The sequence below is a fragment of the Brassica rapa genome, chromosome A06, assembly GCF_000309985.2.
Source record: "Brassica rapa cultivar Chiifu-401-42 chromosome A06, CAAS_Brap_v3.01, whole genome shotgun sequence".
NCBI classification, from domain to species: domain Eukaryota; kingdom Viridiplantae; phylum Streptophyta; class Magnoliopsida; order Brassicales; family Brassicaceae; genus Brassica; species Brassica rapa.
Window position 1 is genome coordinate 22,265,279 of NC_024800.2, and position 22,350 is coordinate 22,287,628.

At 29.7% G+C, this 22,350-nt stretch overlaps 1 protein-coding gene and 1 pseudogene across 2 annotated transcripts; one reads left to right on the plus strand and one right to left on the minus strand.

Moving 5' to 3' along the window:
* Positions 1-8,336: 8,336 nt before the first annotated feature.
* On the plus strand, positions 8,337-10,524 carry LOC103874378 (cytochrome P450 71B11). 2 transcript variants are annotated; one of them, XM_009152790.3, is made up of 3 exons: positions 8,337-8,517; positions 8,809-9,692; positions 9,783-10,505. In XM_009152790.3, exons 2-3 carry the CDS (start codon positions 8,817-8,819, stop codon positions 10,395-10,397), a joined length of 1,491 nt encoding a protein of 496 aa, XP_009151038.1. In that variant the 5' UTR covers positions 8,337-8,517; positions 8,809-8,816; the 3' UTR covers positions 10,398-10,505. The 2 variants fall into 2 exon arrangements, with proteins under 2 accessions (XP_009151038.1, XP_033128881.1); XM_033272990.1 differs by lacking the exon at positions 8,337-8,517 and adding an exon at positions 8,537-8,558 and having other exon boundaries at positions 9,783-10,524.
* A 2,550-nt stretch (positions 10,525-13,074) lies between these two features.
* Positions 13,075-15,541, minus strand: LOC103874815 (annotated as a pseudogene).
* Positions 15,542-22,350: the final 6,809 nt, after the last annotated feature.

Genomic DNA, 22,350 nt, shown 5'->3' on the forward strand with positions numbered 1-22,350 from the left:
GATTTTGATCCGTGCAACCGCGCGGGTGTTTGTTTTTACTTTTTTATACATAAATTATTATTTTTAAAACATTAGTGGTATATTTTTTTTAACATTAATCATATACTTAAATGTTTATATAACTATTTCAAATATAATAATTTTATAATTTACATGTTATAATTAATCATTTGGTTAAAACCGTATGTATTTTCACTTCTTATTATATATTTATCTTATTGTATTTGCATTTAGTTATTAAGCAAATTAATATATTCATGAGAAAACATATTTGAAAATTATTTTGTATTTAATTTATGCTAAATTCTGACCCATGTTTCAAAACTGTATTTCTTTTTATTAATATTTTTTATGCTTATTCATTTTAGATAATATATTATTGTATATACAAAAGTCTAAGATATGTTAATTTTTAGACATGTATTAAAAGGTTTGTTAATTTTAAACCATTCTATCATCATATTATATTTTTAAAATAAATAATTTATATTTATGAAAATAAAATTTATAAATTTATCAATTGAATACACTTTTATCATATTTATTAAAGTATAATAATTGTACTTTAACATAATCATGACTATAAAGTGGATAAAATAGGATATAATTTATTTATTTTTTATTTTATAAACGATAACTTAAAATACATTAAATTATTGTTAAAATACTTTTACCCAGATTTATTAGAATTTTTAAATATAATATATAAATATATATTATATTAAAATGAAAATATATTATGATTAAAGTAGTTAAAAAGATTTTATATTATAAGCTTTAAAGAAATACATGTTAATTTTATACATGTATTATATATTTTGCTTAACTGATCTTACCAACGTATTAGATTTTATTTTTGAACATAAATATTTTATACTTCTGAAAATAAAATTTATAAATTTAATACAATTTTATTATACTTAGCTCAATATAATAATTTTCTTTTTAATATGATTGATTATGATTATATAATATATAAAATATTACATTATTTTTTATTTTTTATTTTATAAGCGATTACTGAATTTATTAATGTATAATAATATTTCAAACTAATTTCGAAATTAGTGAAAAATATTTAAATATAATTTCGAAAATGAAGATCTTGTAAAAATCTTTTAAAACAGATTTGTTAGATTTTTAAAATAAATATATTTATATTTAAAATAAAAAGATATCAAAAGATATTATGATTAAAGTATTTAAAGATTATATGTATTATTAATCTTAATAAAATACATTTAATAAAATTTCTAAGTGATGATCCAAATTAAAAAAAAATCACACATGAAAGAAGTCATGACTTCTCTTTTAATATATAAGATCCTAAATTTTATCTACTTAAAAATGTTGTCACTTAAATTTGAAATGGTTCAACAAAACATGTAACATTATTTAGAATATCAATACTATTATAATAAGATAATTCCTATTTATTAGTCTTCCTTCATTGTAATATATTAATAAATTGCTACAGATTTTTCTAACAGAATTTTATCCTCCACTGAAAATATTTTCGTCCAACTTAATTTGGTTCTGTTACATACTAACGAGATCCACTAATATTAATGGACAGAATATGTTTGTCATATACAAAAACGTAATTTTTTTTTTTTTTGAGAAAGGACTTAGGGGGCGACTGGTTTTCACGCTACCACCCGCAAACGCAGCTTTCGCTTGGTAGCGGTTGTCGGCGGTTTGCAACAATCATTCAAATCGTTCTAAACCGCTTCAAACCGCTCAGAATCTCATAAATTCAAAAGCTGGCTCCAGCTAGCGTTTGCGGTTGCGGGCGGTTGTGGGAGGGTAAAAAAAATTTCTTTTTTTAAAACAATATATATACAAAAGTAAAAATATTTAATAAAAAATTTAAAATTGAAATTATGAAAATGTTAAAATATATCTATTATATTTTAATTAATATTCTAAAATTTTATAATAAAAACAATTTCAATAAATTTTCAAAAATTAAAATTATAACTTTCTAAATATAAATTTTATATTTATTATAATTTTATGATTTTTGATAATTTTATAATTATATTAAATGTATATTGTTAATTTATTATTCGACTGTTACCGCATTTGGTAGTTAACCAGTCATAAGTCACCCGCAAACGCACCAATTTTTAACCGCAGTACCAGTCATACAAATCTCTTAAAACCGCTAGAAACCGCAACCGCCCGCATCTATAAAATTCTGCAACCGCAACCGCTGCGTTTGAACCAGTCAAACCCTTAGAAAAACGTAATCTTTTAGACTTCATTTGATGTTTATAGATTACAATTATTGCTCCAACATTATAATATATAATTTCTAATTCCTATTACAATAACATGAGATTTGAGACAAGAAAAATATATCATCTTCAAATATTATTTCTACCCATCATGGAAAAAAACTATTGTTTCAATGAGGGTTTCAAAAATCATGTATAGGAAAATGTATATTCTTGCGGGCATTTTTTTAACAACGAACGACTATTCTATTATTCAAACTAGAAATGGTCTGGATAACTAAACCGGAATAGAACAACTAATGTAAAACAATTTTCTATAAAAAGACTGTGCAGATCAAGCTAAAGAATCGACAATTCCATTGCGAGCTCTTGGGATATAGGAAATCTTGAAATCCCGGAAGCAAATCTAGAGAGTTTTGGTGGCATTTTAGAAGCTTTATTTTCTCTATTAAAAGAGAATTACAATTCTGTTCACCAATTACATATATTTAATTATTATCATATATTGGTAAAATACACTAAAATAATATGAAAGATGATCTATACATAAAATCTAATAAAATAATATGGTTAAATTACTTAGACTGAAAATTGTATTTACTTATAAATCATACAATATTCTAAAATAATAGATGCTAAAGTATATTTTTACACAGAACATGGAATAAATTATTCTAAACAAATATCAGTTATATAGTGTAGCTAAATAAACTTTCAAATTTTATTCAAACTGTAGAAATTTTAAAAAAATATTATCAAATAGATTTTCTATTCGGTTATTTCATATTATGAATTTATTGTACCGAACTCAAAAATATATTAGTATGTAATAACAATTAATAACAAAGTAAAATGTATAAAACAAATCAGTATATATTAATAATATCAAATAAGAAACCTAACCAAGAAGATTATAGAATTACACATTATAAAACACTAAAATGTAAATTATATATTTAAAACTTTTGCGACAATATACATTTATAAAATAAAAATTATCCGCATGGACGTGCGGATCAAAGTCTAGTTATTAATTAAAAAACTCATTTCAAAAATAATCGTACAAATTTATTGATGTAAGTACTAAAATGGGTCCAAGAATTAAATTCCTTAATTTTGAAAAGCCATTCTGTTTGTTTTATTGATAACCAATAATTTTTTAAATATTTTTACCAATATTTTAAATTTTAATTATTTATTTTGATTTTTACGACTAACTAGTAAGTAGTAACTACTAACTAGTAACCATTAAACCCGTTATCTCTTTCAGCGCGCGACGTTTGTAATCCAACACAAGAAAAAAAATCGACGCTCCTTCAAAGCAGTTGACTCATGTTTTGAAAACACTTTTGTGCCAAAAAAAAAACACTTGGGAGTTATGACATTTTTTTTTCCTGGAGCGTAGAGGCATCGTAATATCAAGGCTAATCTTTTGAGAGCTCAGGAGATGACGAAGAAGTCTGGTAAGTATGTACATATTTATTTGTTCGACCAACGTTGAGTTGACATAGTGATAAATGGGTTGTGACTGTAATTTATGCCACTTGGATTCAATTTACGATGAAAAGAACTAGTTACAATGTTTGGGTTTTCTGGCAAAGAAGTGAAAACACTTTCTTAACATTTAAACCAAAAAAAAATTATTTGTTCGTTAATTTTAAATTTTCACATATCTTGAGATAATTATTAAGATATAGATTATTTAGAATTTATTAATGAAGTGTTTAGTTTTGAAATATCTAATTAACAACATGGAAACAGTTTATGAAATATATTTTGTTTTATAAAATAAAGAAATTGTTGATAAGATAATATAAGTTGATAATTTATGAAATATATTTCATTCCATCTTTTTTTCTTAAATATTCCTGATATCTTTAATTGAATATAATATGGCCTAGAATATAATAATGATTTTTTTTTTTTAAAAGAAGGATATACTTTTTTCAAAGAAGGATATATTTATTTATTTACGACGATACCTAATAGTTTGTGGCCAATCAGCCAAACACAAACAGAGTTACTAAAAAAATCCAATAATTCCCTTCAACGCTCCAATGTATTTTGTTCCCTTCTCCTTTACTTTTATAAAATCTACTAAATCCTCCTACCTCTAAACTCCATCCATATCTATAAACTCCTGTTGTCTATCTGAATGTAATCTAACAGATATACTATGTATAAATTTACTTATTTTCAAAAACTTCATCCATTCATATGTCATCAGATATCAAGATATATCTATAAGTTCCTTTGTAACAATAGTCCAAAGATTATGGTAAAAGAGATTAGTATTGCTGACTGAAATTTCGAATGAAAACAAATAACGATGACGCAATGGTAGCATTTGTTTGTAGCTATAGTTGGCGAAGATATTTTCCGGGGGACGAATAATTAATTTTGTCACTGGCTCCTACATAATTTTTAAATCTTACTGCACAATTAGTGACTAATATTAAATGCATCTACAGAACAAAGTTTATACGTCGGCTGCAGAGGACAAGATATGCAAAGTCAATTTCGTCATGATGTTTTGGATCCTTGTTTTTGATGCTACGGAATTGAACTGTAACGATGTTGATTGATTTGCTAATGCTCTAAACACGATTAGTTTATGCACACGTAGAAAACCCTGTGGTTTTGTATGAACCAGCTGGCTTATTTCACTTAATATGCTTTTAACCATTTTTCACCATTATTAGAGACTGATTGGCGCGTGTCCGCGTGGATATTAAATTTTTTTTTTTATAAATAGATATTTTGTTTTTCAAAATTAGTGTTATATATTTTATATGTATCATCATATAACTAATTATATAAGTATTCTTAGTTTCTTATACATCAGAATCAAATCTAAATCAAATATGATAATGGATCCGATTGTAATTTCTGTAGCTTTATAAAAATTATTGTAGAAAAAAATCTACAGATTTTTTATTATGGTTTTACATTTTATTGTTGTAGAATTTTATGGAAAACCTAAAAAAATTGTTGTGAATATTTGACTCTACAAAGCATTTGTACAACTGTTAATTATTTTAGGAAGTGTGATTAAAAAAAAAATAAAGTTTGATTGTTGTGAATTTGGTGATGTAGAAATATATGGAGTTGTGGACATCACTACAACAACTACCAATCACACCTATTATGGTTACTTTTTGTTATTTCGTTATTTTTAAATTATTTTAAGTTTGAATTCAAAATATACAAACTGAATTGGTTAATATGGTTACTTTTGATTCAAATATCTAAACATGTTTCGGATACATTTTAGGTTTATACACTAAAACCGAATCCATCCGGATTTGGGAAGATCCGATTCAAAATCCACATTAAAATAATAATATTCGAATTAAGTTTAATTTCAAAATTCAAAAAAACCAGATTCCCGAAAGAACAACTCGAGGTACATGAATGTCTATATCTAACTGATTATGTCAACGAATAAAAAAACTATTTGATAACAATTTTGAATTTTTGTCACAAATGCAATAATTTCATTCAAATATGCCAAATTATTATGGTTAATACGTTAAATAAATGCTATAAAAATATTGTAGATGAAGTAGTTAAAAAGAGTAGAAAGGAAATATAAAATATATAATAAAACAATTGAAAATATGTAAGTTCTATTTTATACTTGTGTAATAAATAATGTCGATTTGTTTAGAAAAATAATTAATGAAGTGGTTAGAATTAATTAGAAATGAAATAAAAATCTATTAGAAATCATTTAAAAATAGACAAGTATTGTTCTGTAATAAAATAAATATAAATAATGTCATTTCATTATTGTTTGTTTGTAAACTTTACTACATGGGCCTTATTTTGATATTTCATTGCTTGTTGAAATATTATTGGGTCTGGGTCTTGCCAAGACCGTCTTGAACTCGTTAATAGTTTCTTCAGATTTGATTGTGGGATGAAGTTCCGATTAGAGAAATTTTTGAAGAAGTCTCTCTCTCTCTCATTCTTTCAAGTTGTCCATTATCTTAGGGCCTGACTGGTTCAAACGCAGCGGTTGCGGTTGCACGAGTTTAAGGATGCGGGCGGTTGCGGTTTCTAGCGGTTTTAAGAAATTTGTACGACTGGTACTGCAGTTAAAAATTGGTGCGTTTGCGGGTGACTTATGACTGGTTAACTACCAAATGCGGTAACAGTCAAATAATAAATTAATAATATTTACATTTAATATAATTATAAAAATATCAAAAATCATAAAATTATAATAAATATAAAATTTATATTTAGAAAGTTATAATTTTAATTTTTGAAAATATATTGTAATTGTTTTTATTATAAAAATTTATAATATTAATTAAAATATAATAGATATATTTTAATATTTTCATAATTTTAATTTTAAATTTTTTATTAAATATTTTTACTTTTGTATATATATTGCTTTAAAAAAAAAAGAAAAAAATTTACCCTCCTGCAACCGTCCGCAACCGCAAACGCTAACTGGAGCCAACTTTTGAATTTATGAGATTCGAAGCGGTTTGAAACGGTTTAGAACGATTTTTAGCGATTGTTGCAAACCGCTGATAACCGCTACCAACCGCAAAAACTGCGTTTGCGGGTGGTAGCGGGAAAACCAGTCGCCCCCTTAATCATTCCTCTTTGAAGAAACTGTCTTAGCTCAAACTGATTGTAAAAACAGTTTACTCTTTTCAATTTTATCATATATCCATCAAATATAACATTTAAACTTAGTGTTTTTTGAATTTCAAGAAGTCCTAAGCCCGAAGGTCTGTACATTCTCCAGAGCGAGGTCCAAGTTGTTCAGTTAGTTCTTCCTTTCTTTACTTTCCTTGCACCTAGTAAAACTTATGAGTTATTTTGTTTACAATTTTATTTTCCATCTTAATAAGCTCTTTTCAACCACTGACTACATTTTAGAGATTAGTGCTTTTCAATAAACAGAGAAACTGAAGGACATAATGAGATCAAGGGCTGAAACACGTGGTTGATGGGTTTAGTGTAGCTAAACCAAAACGCTTAAATCTAGTCGGGCTTTTAAAAACCATCGCTTCTCTTATAAAATCTCGAAAGAATTAATGACATAATCAAGAAGCAAAACTAACAAGTCTCGTACACAATAGAATGTTTTTTTTTTACACAATATGTTGTACCTCAAAGTCTAGGCATAATAGCTTTGCACGTCTCCTCGAAGTGATCCTTGAGTAACACTTTAAGACAAAGAGGATATTTTGCAGAAGACACAAATTGTTTTAAGAAAATTTAAACGGTTTCAAGTTTCAACTGAAGCAAATAAGATAAAATGGCTCATTGAGTCTTACTAGGTCTGTACCAGCTTTGTCAGCCAAAGAGCCTCCGAAAATATCCTTTGTATGATCTCCCCCCATTGTCACATGCTGTTTTAGAATTATCGTGAAGGACTGGAAAATGATTTGAGACAACAGAGTAGAAAGGAAGATACAGTACTTGAATCAAGAAGTTCAAACGAACCTGTATCACCTTATCTTGAAAAAATCTATAGATTTGGGAGGGATTAGTGGCTCATTAATTATTAATTACAACCATCACTATTCAATCGAACCTGTATCTCCTTATTCGTTTGCGTGGACATTTTTTTATCATCTCTTGATTATCAATATGATTGATTGATTGATAAAGACTAGTCTTCACAAAAAGAGGCCGATGCACATGGTCTATGCGATTCCAAAATCATCCTGCTCTCACTTTTGTCCGTTATCTCACAAATTGCGTATAAGTACAAATGTATAGGAGATTCGATATCTCCCCCAAGCTTCTATCTAATCTGTTAAAGTTTTGAATATTCAAATCAGATAACTTCATATGAATGAGAACAGTATTCAATTTGGTTCCGAATATCCTACTTTTTGAAATTCAAAAATGCTTAAAATAAGATTCATAATGCAGTTACCCTAAAATTTATAGTTCATATAATAGTCCCAAGAACTATATGAATCGGCTCATATGTGTTATTTATTGTAAGTTTACAACCATCCAACTATATCTGGATTTCCCATAAACTTACGAACTATTTGTTTACCATTGGAATTACTGATAACTCTTGTTAAAATTAAAATGCATTTGTCCTAACAATTTAAAATATCGAAACAGGCTCTAATGTAATAATGTAGTGGACGCTTATGTAAGTTACAACGTCATCTCAATCACAAAAGTTGCATAAATATCCACAACAAAAGAAAAATCAAAATACCTCTCTCGTCTCCTTCTCCTCTTCCTATCTTTCTACAATCGTCAGCACAAAGTCTAGGACTTGAAGGTGATTAATCTTACCGAACTCAGTCTTTATATCTATAATATGTAGGTGTTTCAAATATATAGTAGAATAAACTCTTAATTCTCTAATATTTTTATGTGTTCGAATGAAGTAAGGAAACTTCAAAACTAATCTGGTGTTGCCATACGGCAGAGTGGTGCTCTCTGGTGCTTTTAAGTATTTTCGATTCACTTAACATGCTTAGTTTCTGTATTTATTCCACCTAACATGCCATTTATATTTCTGTGAAGATTATCAGCTGGCTAAATGTATAAACTATGCCTTTTTGTGTAGGAAGCAAGATGAGTATGTTGTATATCATCGTTGCAATCATCTTCTTTGCATCTCTACTCGCTGCAAAGAACACCAGAAAGACAAAGAAAAACCTACCTCCTGGACCACCTAGACTTCCTATAATTGGCAACTTGCACCAACTGGGATCCAAACCTCACCGTTCGATGCTCAAGTTATCTGAAGAATATGGATCTCTAATGTCCCTCAGGTTCGGAAACGTGTCTACCGTTGTGGCGTCAAGTCCAGAGACGGTGAAGGATGTCTTAAAGACGTTCGACGCAGATTGTTGTTCCCGACCTTATTTGACTTATGCTGCAAGACTTTCACACAATTTAAATGATCTTGCCTTTTCTCCTTATAGCAAATATTGGAGGGAAGTACGGAAGATGACGGTTCTTGAACTCTACACCGCGAAAAGGGTCAAATCTTTTCGACATATAAGAGAAGAAGAAGTTGTTTCCTTTATTGATTTCCTGAAACAATCTGCTTCATTGGCCAACCCCGTTAACTTGAACAAGAAGTTAATGAAGTTGTCTGGAAGTGTGATTTGTAGAGTTGGTTTTGGGATGAATCTTAAAGGGAGCAAACTCGAGAATACTTATGAGGAAGTCATTCAAGGAATCATGGAGGTGTTGGGGAGTTTTGCAGCAGCAGATTACTTCCCGGTAATTGGTAAATTAATCGATAGGATCACAGGGTTACATAGCAAATGTGAGAAGGTTTTTAAAGCAATGGATGCATTTTTCGATCAATCTATAAAGCATCATCTTGAAGATGAGAGCCTTGAAGATGATATCATAGCCTTGCTCTTAAAAATGGAACGGGGAGAGACTTCACTTGGAGAGTTTCAACTTACAAGAAACCACACCAAAGGAATTCTTCTAGTGAGTAATGGAAACTTCTAAATCTTGATTAACTTCATTCTTTACATGTTGCATGAAGTTTTTATCTTTTTTTTTAATTGATTATTACAGAATATTCTTATTGCTGGAGTAGACACTTCTGGCCACGCGATAACATGGGTGATGACACATTTGATTACAAACCCAAGAGTTCTGAAGAAAGTGCAAGCTGAGGTTCGACAAGTTATAAGAAACAAAAACCATATCACAGAAGAAGATATCGAACGACTCGAGTATCTCAAAATGGTGATTAAAGAAACATTTAGGATAAGCCCACTTGTGCCACTTCTTATTCCAAGAGAGGCTTCAAAAGATATCAAGATTGGAGGTTACGACATTCCAAAGAAGACATGGATCCATGTCAACATATGGGCTGTTCAAAGGAATCCAAACGTTTGGAAAGATCCAGAAGCTTTCATCCCCGAGAGATTCATGGACAATGAGATTGACTATAAAGGTTTAGACTTTGAACTGTTGCCGTTTGGTAGTGGAAGGAGGATGTGCCCTGGTATTGGTATGGGTATGGCTTTGGTAAACTTGACTCTTACCAATCTTCTTTACCGTTTCGATTGGAAGCTTCCGGATGGAATGGATGCAAAAGATGTTGATCTTGAAGAATCATATGGACTCGTATGTCCTAAGAAAGTTCCACTTCAGCTTATCCCGATTCTTACTCAATGGACTTGACTTCGATTTATATTTTCGTAGTACAAAAATGTAACCTTTGGAAGTGTTTTAAAGGTCTTACTAATATAAGTTATCAACTTATCATTAAGTATTTTTTTTTGATGAATCCATCGTTTAGCACTTTTTCTCCGTAACCATAACTTGTTATGACCACCACCACTGGTTTGACTAGCCTAACAAATTAGTGAATCTTCAAGAGCAGATTAACTGAGAAATATAATTAAGTTTCTCATTTTCTATCAGTTATCATTAATGTTATTCGTTTAGTTTTTTTTTTTTTTGAACACCAAATAAATTTAAACTCCAACCAAATCAGTTGGATGAAACAGAGTACAAAGCAGATTTAGTCAAAGAGTCAGCCTTAGAGTTTACAGATCTCGAAATGAAACTAAAGGAAATTTGCGAAAAGCTAGAGGATAACGTCTCGATGTCCCGAATGATTCCGTAGATACCAGCCGAGTAGCACGTCGAGGAGAGGGCACTGATAAGTGCCTGACAATCTGACTTGATGCAGAGTGAGGAGATTCCAACGTCGATCGCGTGGAGAAGAGCTGACCGGATGGCTAAGGCTTCAGCCATCAAAGGAGCCGAGACGTGTTCAAAAACACGGGTTCCCTGCAAAATCACATCATTTTCACAGTTCACAATATACCAACCGCAGCCCGCCTTGTTAATCGTCGCGTTCCAAGCTGCATCAGTGAAGCATTGGAGTTCAAAGGTATTCACAGGGGAAGGAGGTAGTCGATCGCTCTGTACTAGAGGTGGAGAAGGGAGTGATTGTTGAGCTTCATTCCACTCCCGAGCATTGGACACGGCCTTGGAAATAATATCCAAGGGGTGAAAAACCCTATTTTCGAAGATGAGATAGTTCCTTGCGGTCTAAATCCCCCATAGGATCCATGGGAACAGAGTTTCCTTTGCTCCCAAAGGCGGGAGGTTGATTGCCCGTAAAGATTCCAAAAAGGCTGCTGTAAAAGAGTCTGTATCTGCCGGTGAGAAGTCGTTGCTCCAGATGCTCGCAGTCCAGACTGGCCGTGTGAAGGTGCAGTGGAGGAAAAGGTGATCCACCGTCTCGAATTCCCCACATCGGATGCAAGTTATTCGTTTAGTTAACTTATAATTAAAAGACTAGCTTGCACCGCGTTTTTTTGAATCAAAGTCCACTTCGTTTATTTATTTTATCGAAGTGTACTGCGATTTTTTTTATTACATTATTAAATGGCCTATTGGACCTACCTTTAGCAAACTTGCAAGTCTCCCCTTTGGTACGAGAGCTCTATTTCGATATACCAAGATTATCGTCAACCCCATTTCATATTTTACTCCAAAATATAAAAAGTATACAGTAAAAAATAGAGCGGTGAACAAAAAATAAAATTATTACTTTATAAATAGAGTAATCTTTTTATTTTTTTGTTCATTACTCAATTTCTCACTCTATTTTTCCAATTTTGAATTAAAATATGTAGTGAGGTTAGAGATACCCTTAAAACATTATTAGCAACAAGTCTCTAAAACTTAGTCTCTAACATTATTATACTAACTAGAGGTTTTGCCGCGCTACGCGCGGTTTGTTTGTCTATGAAATTTATATAATTTTAATATTAAGCAGTTCATCTGTTTTTAAAAAGGTTCTATACTTTAAAAAAATTGTTTCAAATGATTTTTTTCACTGTCAAAGCACTTTTATTAGGTATTAATGGTAAATTATTAACTTAAAAAGAATAATTGTGTTTATCAATTTTTGAATGCTTAAAAGTTGTGAAAAATATTAAATTACAAAAATACATTTATATTTAAAATTTAAGATATTTTGTGCTAAAACTCAAGGTTTTTGAAACTGAAGAGTATAAATTAAACCTCAAAGTTTAAAAAAAATTAATTTTATTTTGGGTTGATATTATCATTTATATCTTTTATATAATACTTGAAAATTAAAGTGGAATGCTTTGAAAGATTATAATTTTTTGTTTGGAATATCATTAATTTATATTTTTATATATTATAAACTCATCAAGTCTGTGCCCATGCTATGCTCAGATGCTAATTGTTTACTTTAATTTTGTATTTAGTTTCTTAACATAATCTGTAAATATTTTTGCACTAACTTGATCTGTATATTTCTAACAACTTTATTTGTTTCTTTGATGTATATTCGAAATATGAAATTCTATCTTTTTTCTCTAGCACATATTCTATACTAAAAAGAGTAATGTAGTTTGGTTTTGTGTAGACCTGTTTTTGTATTATAATGTTCTTAAAAAATTCAATATATATATATATATATATATTTTTTTTTCATATTTCGTATTATGTACATATATTTAATGGTCTTTCAATGTTGTTTTTATCTTGGAGTAGGAACATGTACTTAAACATTCATTATTGCTTTAAAATTTTAAATTAGTATAGATAAACAATTAAAATTAGTGAGGAAAAGTTAAAACTAAATTTAAATGTACTTTGACATAAAATTTGTAATATTTACCTGAACGCATGTGTTAGAAAATTTAAATTTAAATTAGTGTGGGTTATATCCTAAAGTTGATCTTAACATGAACACATGTGTTAGAAAATTTTTCAGTGCTTCTATTAGACACTGGCCTTACTATTCAAAAATATGATTTCTATTAGACAGTGGCCTTACTATTCAAAAATATGATTGTTACCTGGTAGGTAATCCTTTAACATGTTTTCGTAGAAGCAGTCAAATGAAGTTGTACTAAAGAAACATAGATACCCTCTTATATATTGGGATCAGTGGCTTGCTTTTCTTTCTAACCTCTGCAATTAACCATAATCAGGTCCAATGGGTCATGAACCACAAACTCTGACTAAGTATCAACAGTAACTGTTGCTTCATTCCTAAACCACACGCACCATTGGATCTTTAAAAATTGCTATGGCTACCACTATACTATTGCTTGATAACTGAAGTCCTTTTTCACCCACCATTGTATCATAGGCCTGCAAGAGGGAATACATCTTTCAATTTAGTTTAAATCCGGAAATTAGGGTTGCATTTTTGATCAAGTGCCATTAAAGATACCTGTTGCAGTCCACTAATAAAGCCATGAGCGTTAATAGCTCAGCTACATAGACGATACTGGTTTCAGTAGCCTCTCCTCCTTTTTCGTAAGCAATGCTTGCTCTGATTATTTACTTACACTGAACAAAACCGATTTTTGCCTCACCAGCCTGGTTTGCTGCCTTTGCCATTTCAACTGATGGCCTTAATATCAACTTCGTGAAGAGTGATCTGTCCTGATTAGGATCGTTAAACCTCTGCCACAGTTACTGAAGATTTACAGCTTCCGCTCTCTCAAAACAGAGGTATTATTTGAAACATAGAGTATAATTCAAGACATTATCTGATGCAATATCATCAAACTGGCGACATAAGAAGCAAAGAGGACGATACAGAATCTTTGAAACTCATACCAATAACTATCCATGTCATGTTCAAGTTTTCGTAGGACCTTCAGCTTTCTTCTCATAAACATTTGCTGCATACAATTTATTTCTATATTTTCATCAAACAAAGAAAACAGAGAGAACTTTGTAATGAAACTAACTCTAAACGTGGAGATAAAGCAGGTATTTTATTTTGTAACCTTTGCATTTGCACTGAAGCCGCCCATGAATTTCATGTAAATAACATCACCATCACTATTAAGCCCATTACACATAAACACAATATAAAATTAATACTTAGAAACTTTCGTTAATGTTCAATTCAACAAAAACAAATAACTCAAAAAAATTAACATCCATGATAACAGATACATATCTATAATAACCTTTTAGCAAAAAAAAAAAGGGGGGGTTAATATTTAAAAACCAAATTAAAAAAAAAGAAGAAAATCATGATAATAGATACGTGTATGATTGATTAGTTCCATACAACCAATAATCCAAAACAAAGAGAGACGTAAGTGGATTCACTGGTCACCACAGTAGTTGTAATTAGCAAGAAAGAGAACTTGAGTTTCCTATCTCAAGAAATGTAATCACAATCTTGAATTGGAAAATTCATAACAAAAACCGATTATAGTTGTGTTTCCCACAACCGCCAAACGCCAAAAACGGGACTTCTTTTTAAAGATCGTGAATCATCAATCATCACTTGACGGTCAAGATCTTGATTAGGGAAGCATTACCAACACGGAGCAGAGCAACAACAGAGTCTCCAGTCTAACACAGCTGCTTCTCTTTCCCATGCTAAGTCGCAAACTGAATAGCTTCTTCTGTGGACTCATCATGCGAGGCTCTAGCAGACCCTGCGTACAGCACCGGGATCAACCTACGGAAGATGAGACTGTGCCTCGCGGGCGATTCGTCGCTGCAAGACCAGTCAAAGAAGTCGATTTTCATCCCGGGAACAACGACAGATAAAATAGGCATCCCTGGTCTGTACTTAGCCACAAGCCTCGCTGTGCTTCCTCCCCTGGTTAGGACTTAGGACCATGATGAGCATGGCTCTAGCCGAGTTAGCCGTTCTGACCGCAGAGGAGGCCAGTGACTCCAGCGGGGACATTGGAACCGGAGAGTACTGCATGATCCTCTTGAAGACGTCTCCGTAGTCAAGCGTGCTCTTGGCTTCAACGCAGATCTTGGCCATCATGCGTACAGCTAGCTCAGGGTAAGCTCCAGCTGCGGTCTCGCCGCTGAGCATGACGCAGTCCGTGCCATCAAGGACCGCGTTTGCAACGTCGGTTGCTTCAGCTCTTGTGGGTCGAGGGGATTTGATCATGGACTCGAGCATCTGTATCGCTGTCACCACTGGTTTGCCCTGGATGTTGCATTTGTAGATCATCACTTTCTGAGCTAAGAAGATCTTCTCAATAGGAATCTCCATGCCGAGATCTCCTCTTGCAATCATGAACGCGTCAGAGTTGACCAGAATGTCATCGAAGTTCGCCACACCTTCTTGGTTCTCAACCTAGCACAGACAAAACCAATCACAATCAAAACAGGAGTTCATGTAGTTTCTGAAACCTTAAAGAGAGCAACATACCTTTGACATGAGAAGAATGTTCTTGGCATGATCTCTTAACAGTTTCCTGACCTGAACCAAGTCCGAACCTTTTCTGACAAAAGACAAAGCGATCATATGCATGTTATAGTGTTGCCGAACTCGAGCTTTAAAAAGGGTATACATTTTTTCCTTCCACCATATATTGATGATCGGACTGCTTCGAACGATTGTGCTATGACTACATACACTACTGAAATTGTCAAAGGTGTGATTGCATTTAAGTAATGAAAAATTGAGTTATTTGCAAGTATTTTAGATAATTTATAAATTTTGCTTAACTGGAACATGTATAATTTTTCTATGTGGATATCTAACTTTAACCGCAAGGTGGTATTCTAGTAGTAGACAGACTTTGAGATTGTTAAACAATTTGGGTTCGAAGACATCCCAATACTGCAATACACTTTACCTTGTGATCACGCATATATGAATCTATTTTATGGTCTAATTGAATATCCGGAGTGAGAATCTATGCATGGACCGCATAATCTTTTTAGGGATTAGTCTGGACTTTTCGTGGACCTAAAATACCTCTAAATTAAAAAGAAAAAAAAATTGCCAAACAATGAAACATTTTAATATGGGGTTTATTCAAAGGCCGTCTCCATTCATGTGCGAGGTAGTGTGTATTTGCACCTAAACTTTAATTTATTAAAAAAAATAGTATTTTTGATCAAAAAAAATTCTACATCTATACACTAAAGCTAAGGTTTCTATTTCAAATAGTACGAGGATCGTTGACTTTTATAATTTTTTTCAAGTTTACTAATACTCCATCCATTTTACAATACATGATGTTTTGCTTTGATGCACAAATATTTAAAAAAATATAGTTTCTTCTTAAAGTAACTTAAAAAATATATTTTAAAAATCATTCAACCATTTATAAAGTTGACTGTAAAATCTAATTGGTTACACAGCTTTCAGTAAAATTAAAGATAATATCAAAATATCAAAACATCATCTATTATGAAACAGATGGAGTATAATTTTGTGGTGCAAATGTTTACTCATATAATTTAAGTATCATAATTCATAAAACATATGATTTTCTTATAACATAGACATCAAATAATTCGACTATGTTTTGTTATATAATTAATTAAAGCGTTAAATATTAGTGTACATATCCTCATACCTAATTTTCAAATAACTACATATTAAAAATGGTACATAAAAATAACCTGCTTCAGTTCCATCATTTATATTTTCAACATGTGCATGCAGTTTATCAACATACATTTAGTTATATATGATTATTTAATGCATTAAATATTGGTGTATCCATATTAACTACTGTAATATTTATTGGTGTTCTCTAAAGAATCGAGTTAATTTCATTTTCCGGTCAAGTTTCAAAAAAAAAAAGTTTCATTGTCCGGTCCAATTTTCAAAATCATCTAGAGTGCTTTTTGGCTGTTTTTTTCTAGCAATATTTTATACTAGAGAAATTGAACTGGACAGCTACAAATTAAACAAAACATAATTCAATATCTAACAAAAAAATATCTTTATTATTTTGTAATATGTATGATATTATCCTTAATATCTGGTTAATGAAAGATCACTACCTTATTTTTCTTCGATTACCAACTAGCACCACTCTTCTTCCATCTCTACCACTTTGCCCTCCGTCACCGTTACAATATGATCATTACCAAATCCACAATATATTTTGTAACTGCATCTTTTTCTATAATCATTATCCCTTTTTCACAATCATCATCACCTCATTCATACTCACATTCATCACTGAGCCACCATCACCATAGCCAGCCACCACAACCACCTCCAAATCCATAATCTCAGCTACATCTATCCGTTTCTGAAATCTACAGACCATAACGATGTTACGGTCGAGGCGCTTTTGATTCTCTTCTTCACATCATCGTATCATGTCAGATCAGTTGAAATACTACATGCTATTTCGTTTATTACTATTCTATTTTAATAAATGCTTTAAATTATGTAGTATTGGCATGTTTTGGGTTTAGTTTATGAAATGTTTGGATTGACGTTATGGCAAGCATTACCTATGTTCCTGCTATTTATTAATTTTAGACATACATATTATAGTATATCTAAACTATTTTTAATTTCATTAATATGAACTATACCATTTAGCATGTTCTATTCTATTTATATTTTCATTTGTATGTTTTTAAATGATGAAAGAGTTATGTTTACATTTTTATAATTTTATTAATTATAAATGTTGAGCATGTAAACACATTATACTTTTCTAATATAATTCACTATTTGATAATTTCATTGCATGTACGATTCTATTTAATTTATTTCATACCATTCAGTATGTTTCATATCATTTTGAAATCTATGTTACAAAAGACCATCACTTCCTCTCCATCTATGAAAACTTTTCTTTCTTTAGCCACAACCACCACCATCACCATCACACAACCACAATATCTACTGATACAAAAGCTACCGTTTCCTTCATATCTATGATCGTTGCTTCTTCTGTAACTACTACCATAGTCACTACCACCATAATCACCATCATCGCCAATGCCATAATTACCATCACTATAACAACGTGACACGTGATCTTTATGTGTCATCACCGTCAATCGGCTAAAAAAAAGAGAAAACCAGAAAAAATGATAAAAGATCTAATTATATAATTATTAATGTCATTTTCCTAATTTTGCTCTCAAAATTGGCTATTACATGAATTAGTCCTTTATAATAATGGTTTCTTAACCCAATAAATTTTTATTTGTTTGCAAATCAACTCAATTATCAAGTATGCAATAATGTGACTTTAAATTATCATTTTGATTGATACTCCAACAATTTTGAGTTATTTATATAAGTAGAATACGTATGTGAATTGATCACTATAAAATATAAGATTGGTCTTGATTTATATTTATATATATATACACACATGTATGTACTAGGTTGAGCTCAGCCATGATACCTAACATGTCATGCTATTTGCCAATTCAATTTAAAATGCTGATATGAAAAATTAACTTAAATAATGACTTAGAGCCTGACTGGTTCAAACGCAGCGGTTGCGGTTGCGGAAGTTTGTGGATGCGGGCGGTTGCGGTTTCTAGCGGTTTTAAGAGATTTGTACGACTGGTACTGCGGTTAAAAATTGGTGCGTTTGCGGGTGACTTATGACTGGTTAACTACCAAATGCGGTTACAGTCAAATAATAAATTAACAATATATATATTTAATATAACTATAAAAATATCAAAAATCATAAAATTATAATAAATGTAAATTTTATATTTAGAAAGCTATGATTTTAATTTTTGAAAATTTATTGAAATTGTTTTAATTATAAAATTTTATAGTATTAATTAAAATATAATAGATATATTTTAATATTTTCATAATTTCAATTTTAAAATTTTTATTAAATATTTTTACTTTTGTATATATATTGTTTTAAAAAAAAGAAAAAAAATTTATCCTCCCGCAACCGCAAACGCTAGCTGGAGCCAGCTTTTGAATTTATGAGATTCGGAGTGGTTTGAAGCGGTTTAGAGCGATTTGAGTGATTGTTGCAAACCGCCGACAACCGCTACCAACCGCAAAAGCTGCGTTTGCGGGTGGTAACGGGAAAACCAGTCGTCTCCTTAGTCTTTCTTAACAAAATCAAATAATGTTTCAAGGCTTTGATTGGTAGAGCTGGTGGGAAAACAATAGTAGTACGCTATAGAAGTATTATCTTATAGAAACAATATGATCTCACAAATGTATTTAATAAAGTGATTGATAAAACAATAAATGATTTATATATAAAATTAGTATATGATATATACTATGTTTGTGTCTAAATTATAATATATATATATACATATATATTAATCTATATTTTTTTATTTACAATACTAAATCATATTTAATTTTATTTATTTAGTTATATTTTAAATGTGAAATATTATTTAAAAAATGTTAATTTAAATTATATTTTAATTATAAAATATATTAATTACTTTAATATTTTTATATATTTAATACCAATGTTATACCAAAAGCTTCATATAAAATTATTGGACAAATAGTATTTGGACATCACTTGCATATCTAAATTATATTTTAAATATTCTAATAATTATTTATTAGATAATAAGAATCATAATGCTTATGTTAATGTTTTTTCGATTATAGCCGGTCCTGCATAAAACCAAATGAAATATTCGGCTCAAACCTTCAAAATTTCTGAAAGAATTACATAGATAAAAATCTTAAATTTATAAAAAATATTATACAGATTTTTTTTCTAAATCATCTAACATGGCATCTGCTGACGTTGTTTATTCTGTCTCCACGTTGTTTATTGTGAGGAGATAGTGAAGTTCTGATTTTTTGTTTATAAAAGGAAGTTCTCTCTACTTTAGAAATCATTCCGGAAGATCAAACTCTAATTGAATAACTAAAGCTTATACAACAATTCTCGAAGGTTGTCTTAATTACCAAGGTCGGCTCTATCGTATGTATCCAAACTCTATTTATTTACTTATTCGAAAGTTGCATATATCTTTCTGCTATAGTAGGGGTGGGTAAAGTATTCGAGATCCTGTTTCTGTTCCAGCTTCAAGAATGGATATATAGAGTTTCCAAATCTTAATATCTTCACTATTGAAAAAAACAAAGAATTCCCATAAGAAAATTTTGACATAAAAAATCCATAGAAAATTTCCAAGAAAATCTTGACAAAACTACGAAAATGACATATGGGAACCTGTCAGAAATTCATAGAAATTTTTTTACAGATTTTTGACAGAAACCAAAATTTTTTATTTCCATCGGGAATTCCTCACATATTTTTGATGAATACCAATTTATGGTCTTGAAAATGTAACAATTTAGGGTTTGTGGTCTCAAAATAATTATCGGATCATATGTTAAGTGTAAAAAAAATGAAATTAATAAACACTCAATATATTTTTCAAAAATAACATCACCTAAATTCTATTGAATCATAAACTTCAAGCTAATATTAGATATATATTTATACAAAAGATTAACAGAATTCTTCAATAATTTTTTTTTATATTTTTTTAAATATTTTTGATCGTTTATGATGATAATAAACTTATATACCAATGATATAACTAATTCGATATTATTGATAGTTTTCTCATTTTTCTTGACCCAAAACCACAATCCGTCGGAAATTCCTAACAGATTTTGTTTGAAGTCAAAATTATTTGCTTCAGTTGAGAACTACGTTAGGATTCCATAATGAACAAGAAAAAGATCCCAAAAATTAGACCACCAAAATTTTCATTTCTGTGAAATCGGGAATCATGACAAAATATGTCCGATACATATTTACCCCAAAAATATTTCTGCGTCATTAGTCTCTCTCTAAAAACATACAAATGTCCTCCCTCTCACCATTCTCTCTCTCTCTCTCTCACCATTCTCTCTCTCTCTCTCTCTCTCTCTCTCTCTCTCTCTCTCTCTCTCTCTCTCTCTCTCTCTCTCTCTCTCTCTCTCTCTCTCTCTCTCTCTCTCTCTCTCTCTCTCTCTCTCTCTCTTCCAAAATGATTCCAAATAATGAAAGTTTTCATCGAATAGAGCTTGTTAAATTAAAACTTTTTAAGGTTGTTAATTTAAGCATCTGAAAGTTAGTTTTAGAATTATAAATAATATAGTTTAATAATTACATTTTCTAATTTTCTAAACTTTTTTTAAAAAAAATTTCAATTATTACATTATATTTTATATTTTAAAAATTAATTTTTTTTTAAAAAATATTTCCACAAATATCTTTTTATTAAAAAATATTTCCACAAATATCTTCAATTAAAGGGACATTTTACAAATATCTTTTTTATTTTTATTTTTTATTTTTTTTTGTCATCTCAAATATCTTTTTATTAAAGAGGCAAAAGACCTTTCTATTCTAGGGTGAAATAATCTAAATTTAGAGTTTAGATTTGAGGGATATATTTTGGAGAGTGGGTTTTAGGATTTTAATAGATATAAATAAATAATTACAATTGAAAATAAAATTTTAAAAATAGTTTTAAAAATAAGTTTTTATAAAAATAGTTCAACGAAATTCACAAAGGGTTATAAAAAATCCAAGTTTGAAAACATATATTGGAATCTATAAAGAAAATTTTATTATGTATTTAAATAATTATTTATATTTATATATCTATAAAGCCAGGGTGAAATGATGTTTTGTCTCTTTAATGAAGGTAAACATTAATTGTGCTACAAAAATGAGATAATCTTAAAATTGTCTCTTATTTTTATATATAAATATATTTAATATAATTTTGATTCAATTTTCATAATTTTTGTTATTACCCAAAAAATTACAAAATTTCAAAGTTTTTATCATTTAAAAACCTATTTTCTTTCTGAAATTTATATTTTTTTCTTATGAAAAACGTTTTTATTTTATATTTAGAAATGTTTTATATAATTTTATAAAAATAATTCGTGTAGATTAACTTGTTTAATTTTCTAAATTTAAAACAAAGATTATAATATTTTTATTTATTTTTTTGTAAATTATTTCTAATTTTGATATATCTAAATTATTATATAATTAAATTATTTAATTTTAAACATTGAAAACAAAATTAATTTTATTTATCTTTTTGGCTAATTTTTTAAAAAATTCTTTACGAATTTCCAATGAACTATTTCCGTAGAAAATTATTTATCGGGAACTCATTTTAAATTTTCCTGACGAATTATTACTGACAGAATATATTCGTTGGAAAATTTTATAACGAAAATTTCAGGACAGAATTTTTAAAATTAATTAGTACTTCAAACAAATAATACAAATAAAGAAGATAAAGTTGCTTTAAAATCTACACTACATTAGCTGAGTTTTACCATTTGGATCCCGATCATATTGTCTCATAAATAGGAGATCTAAACTCTAACAATTGCTTCAAAGAT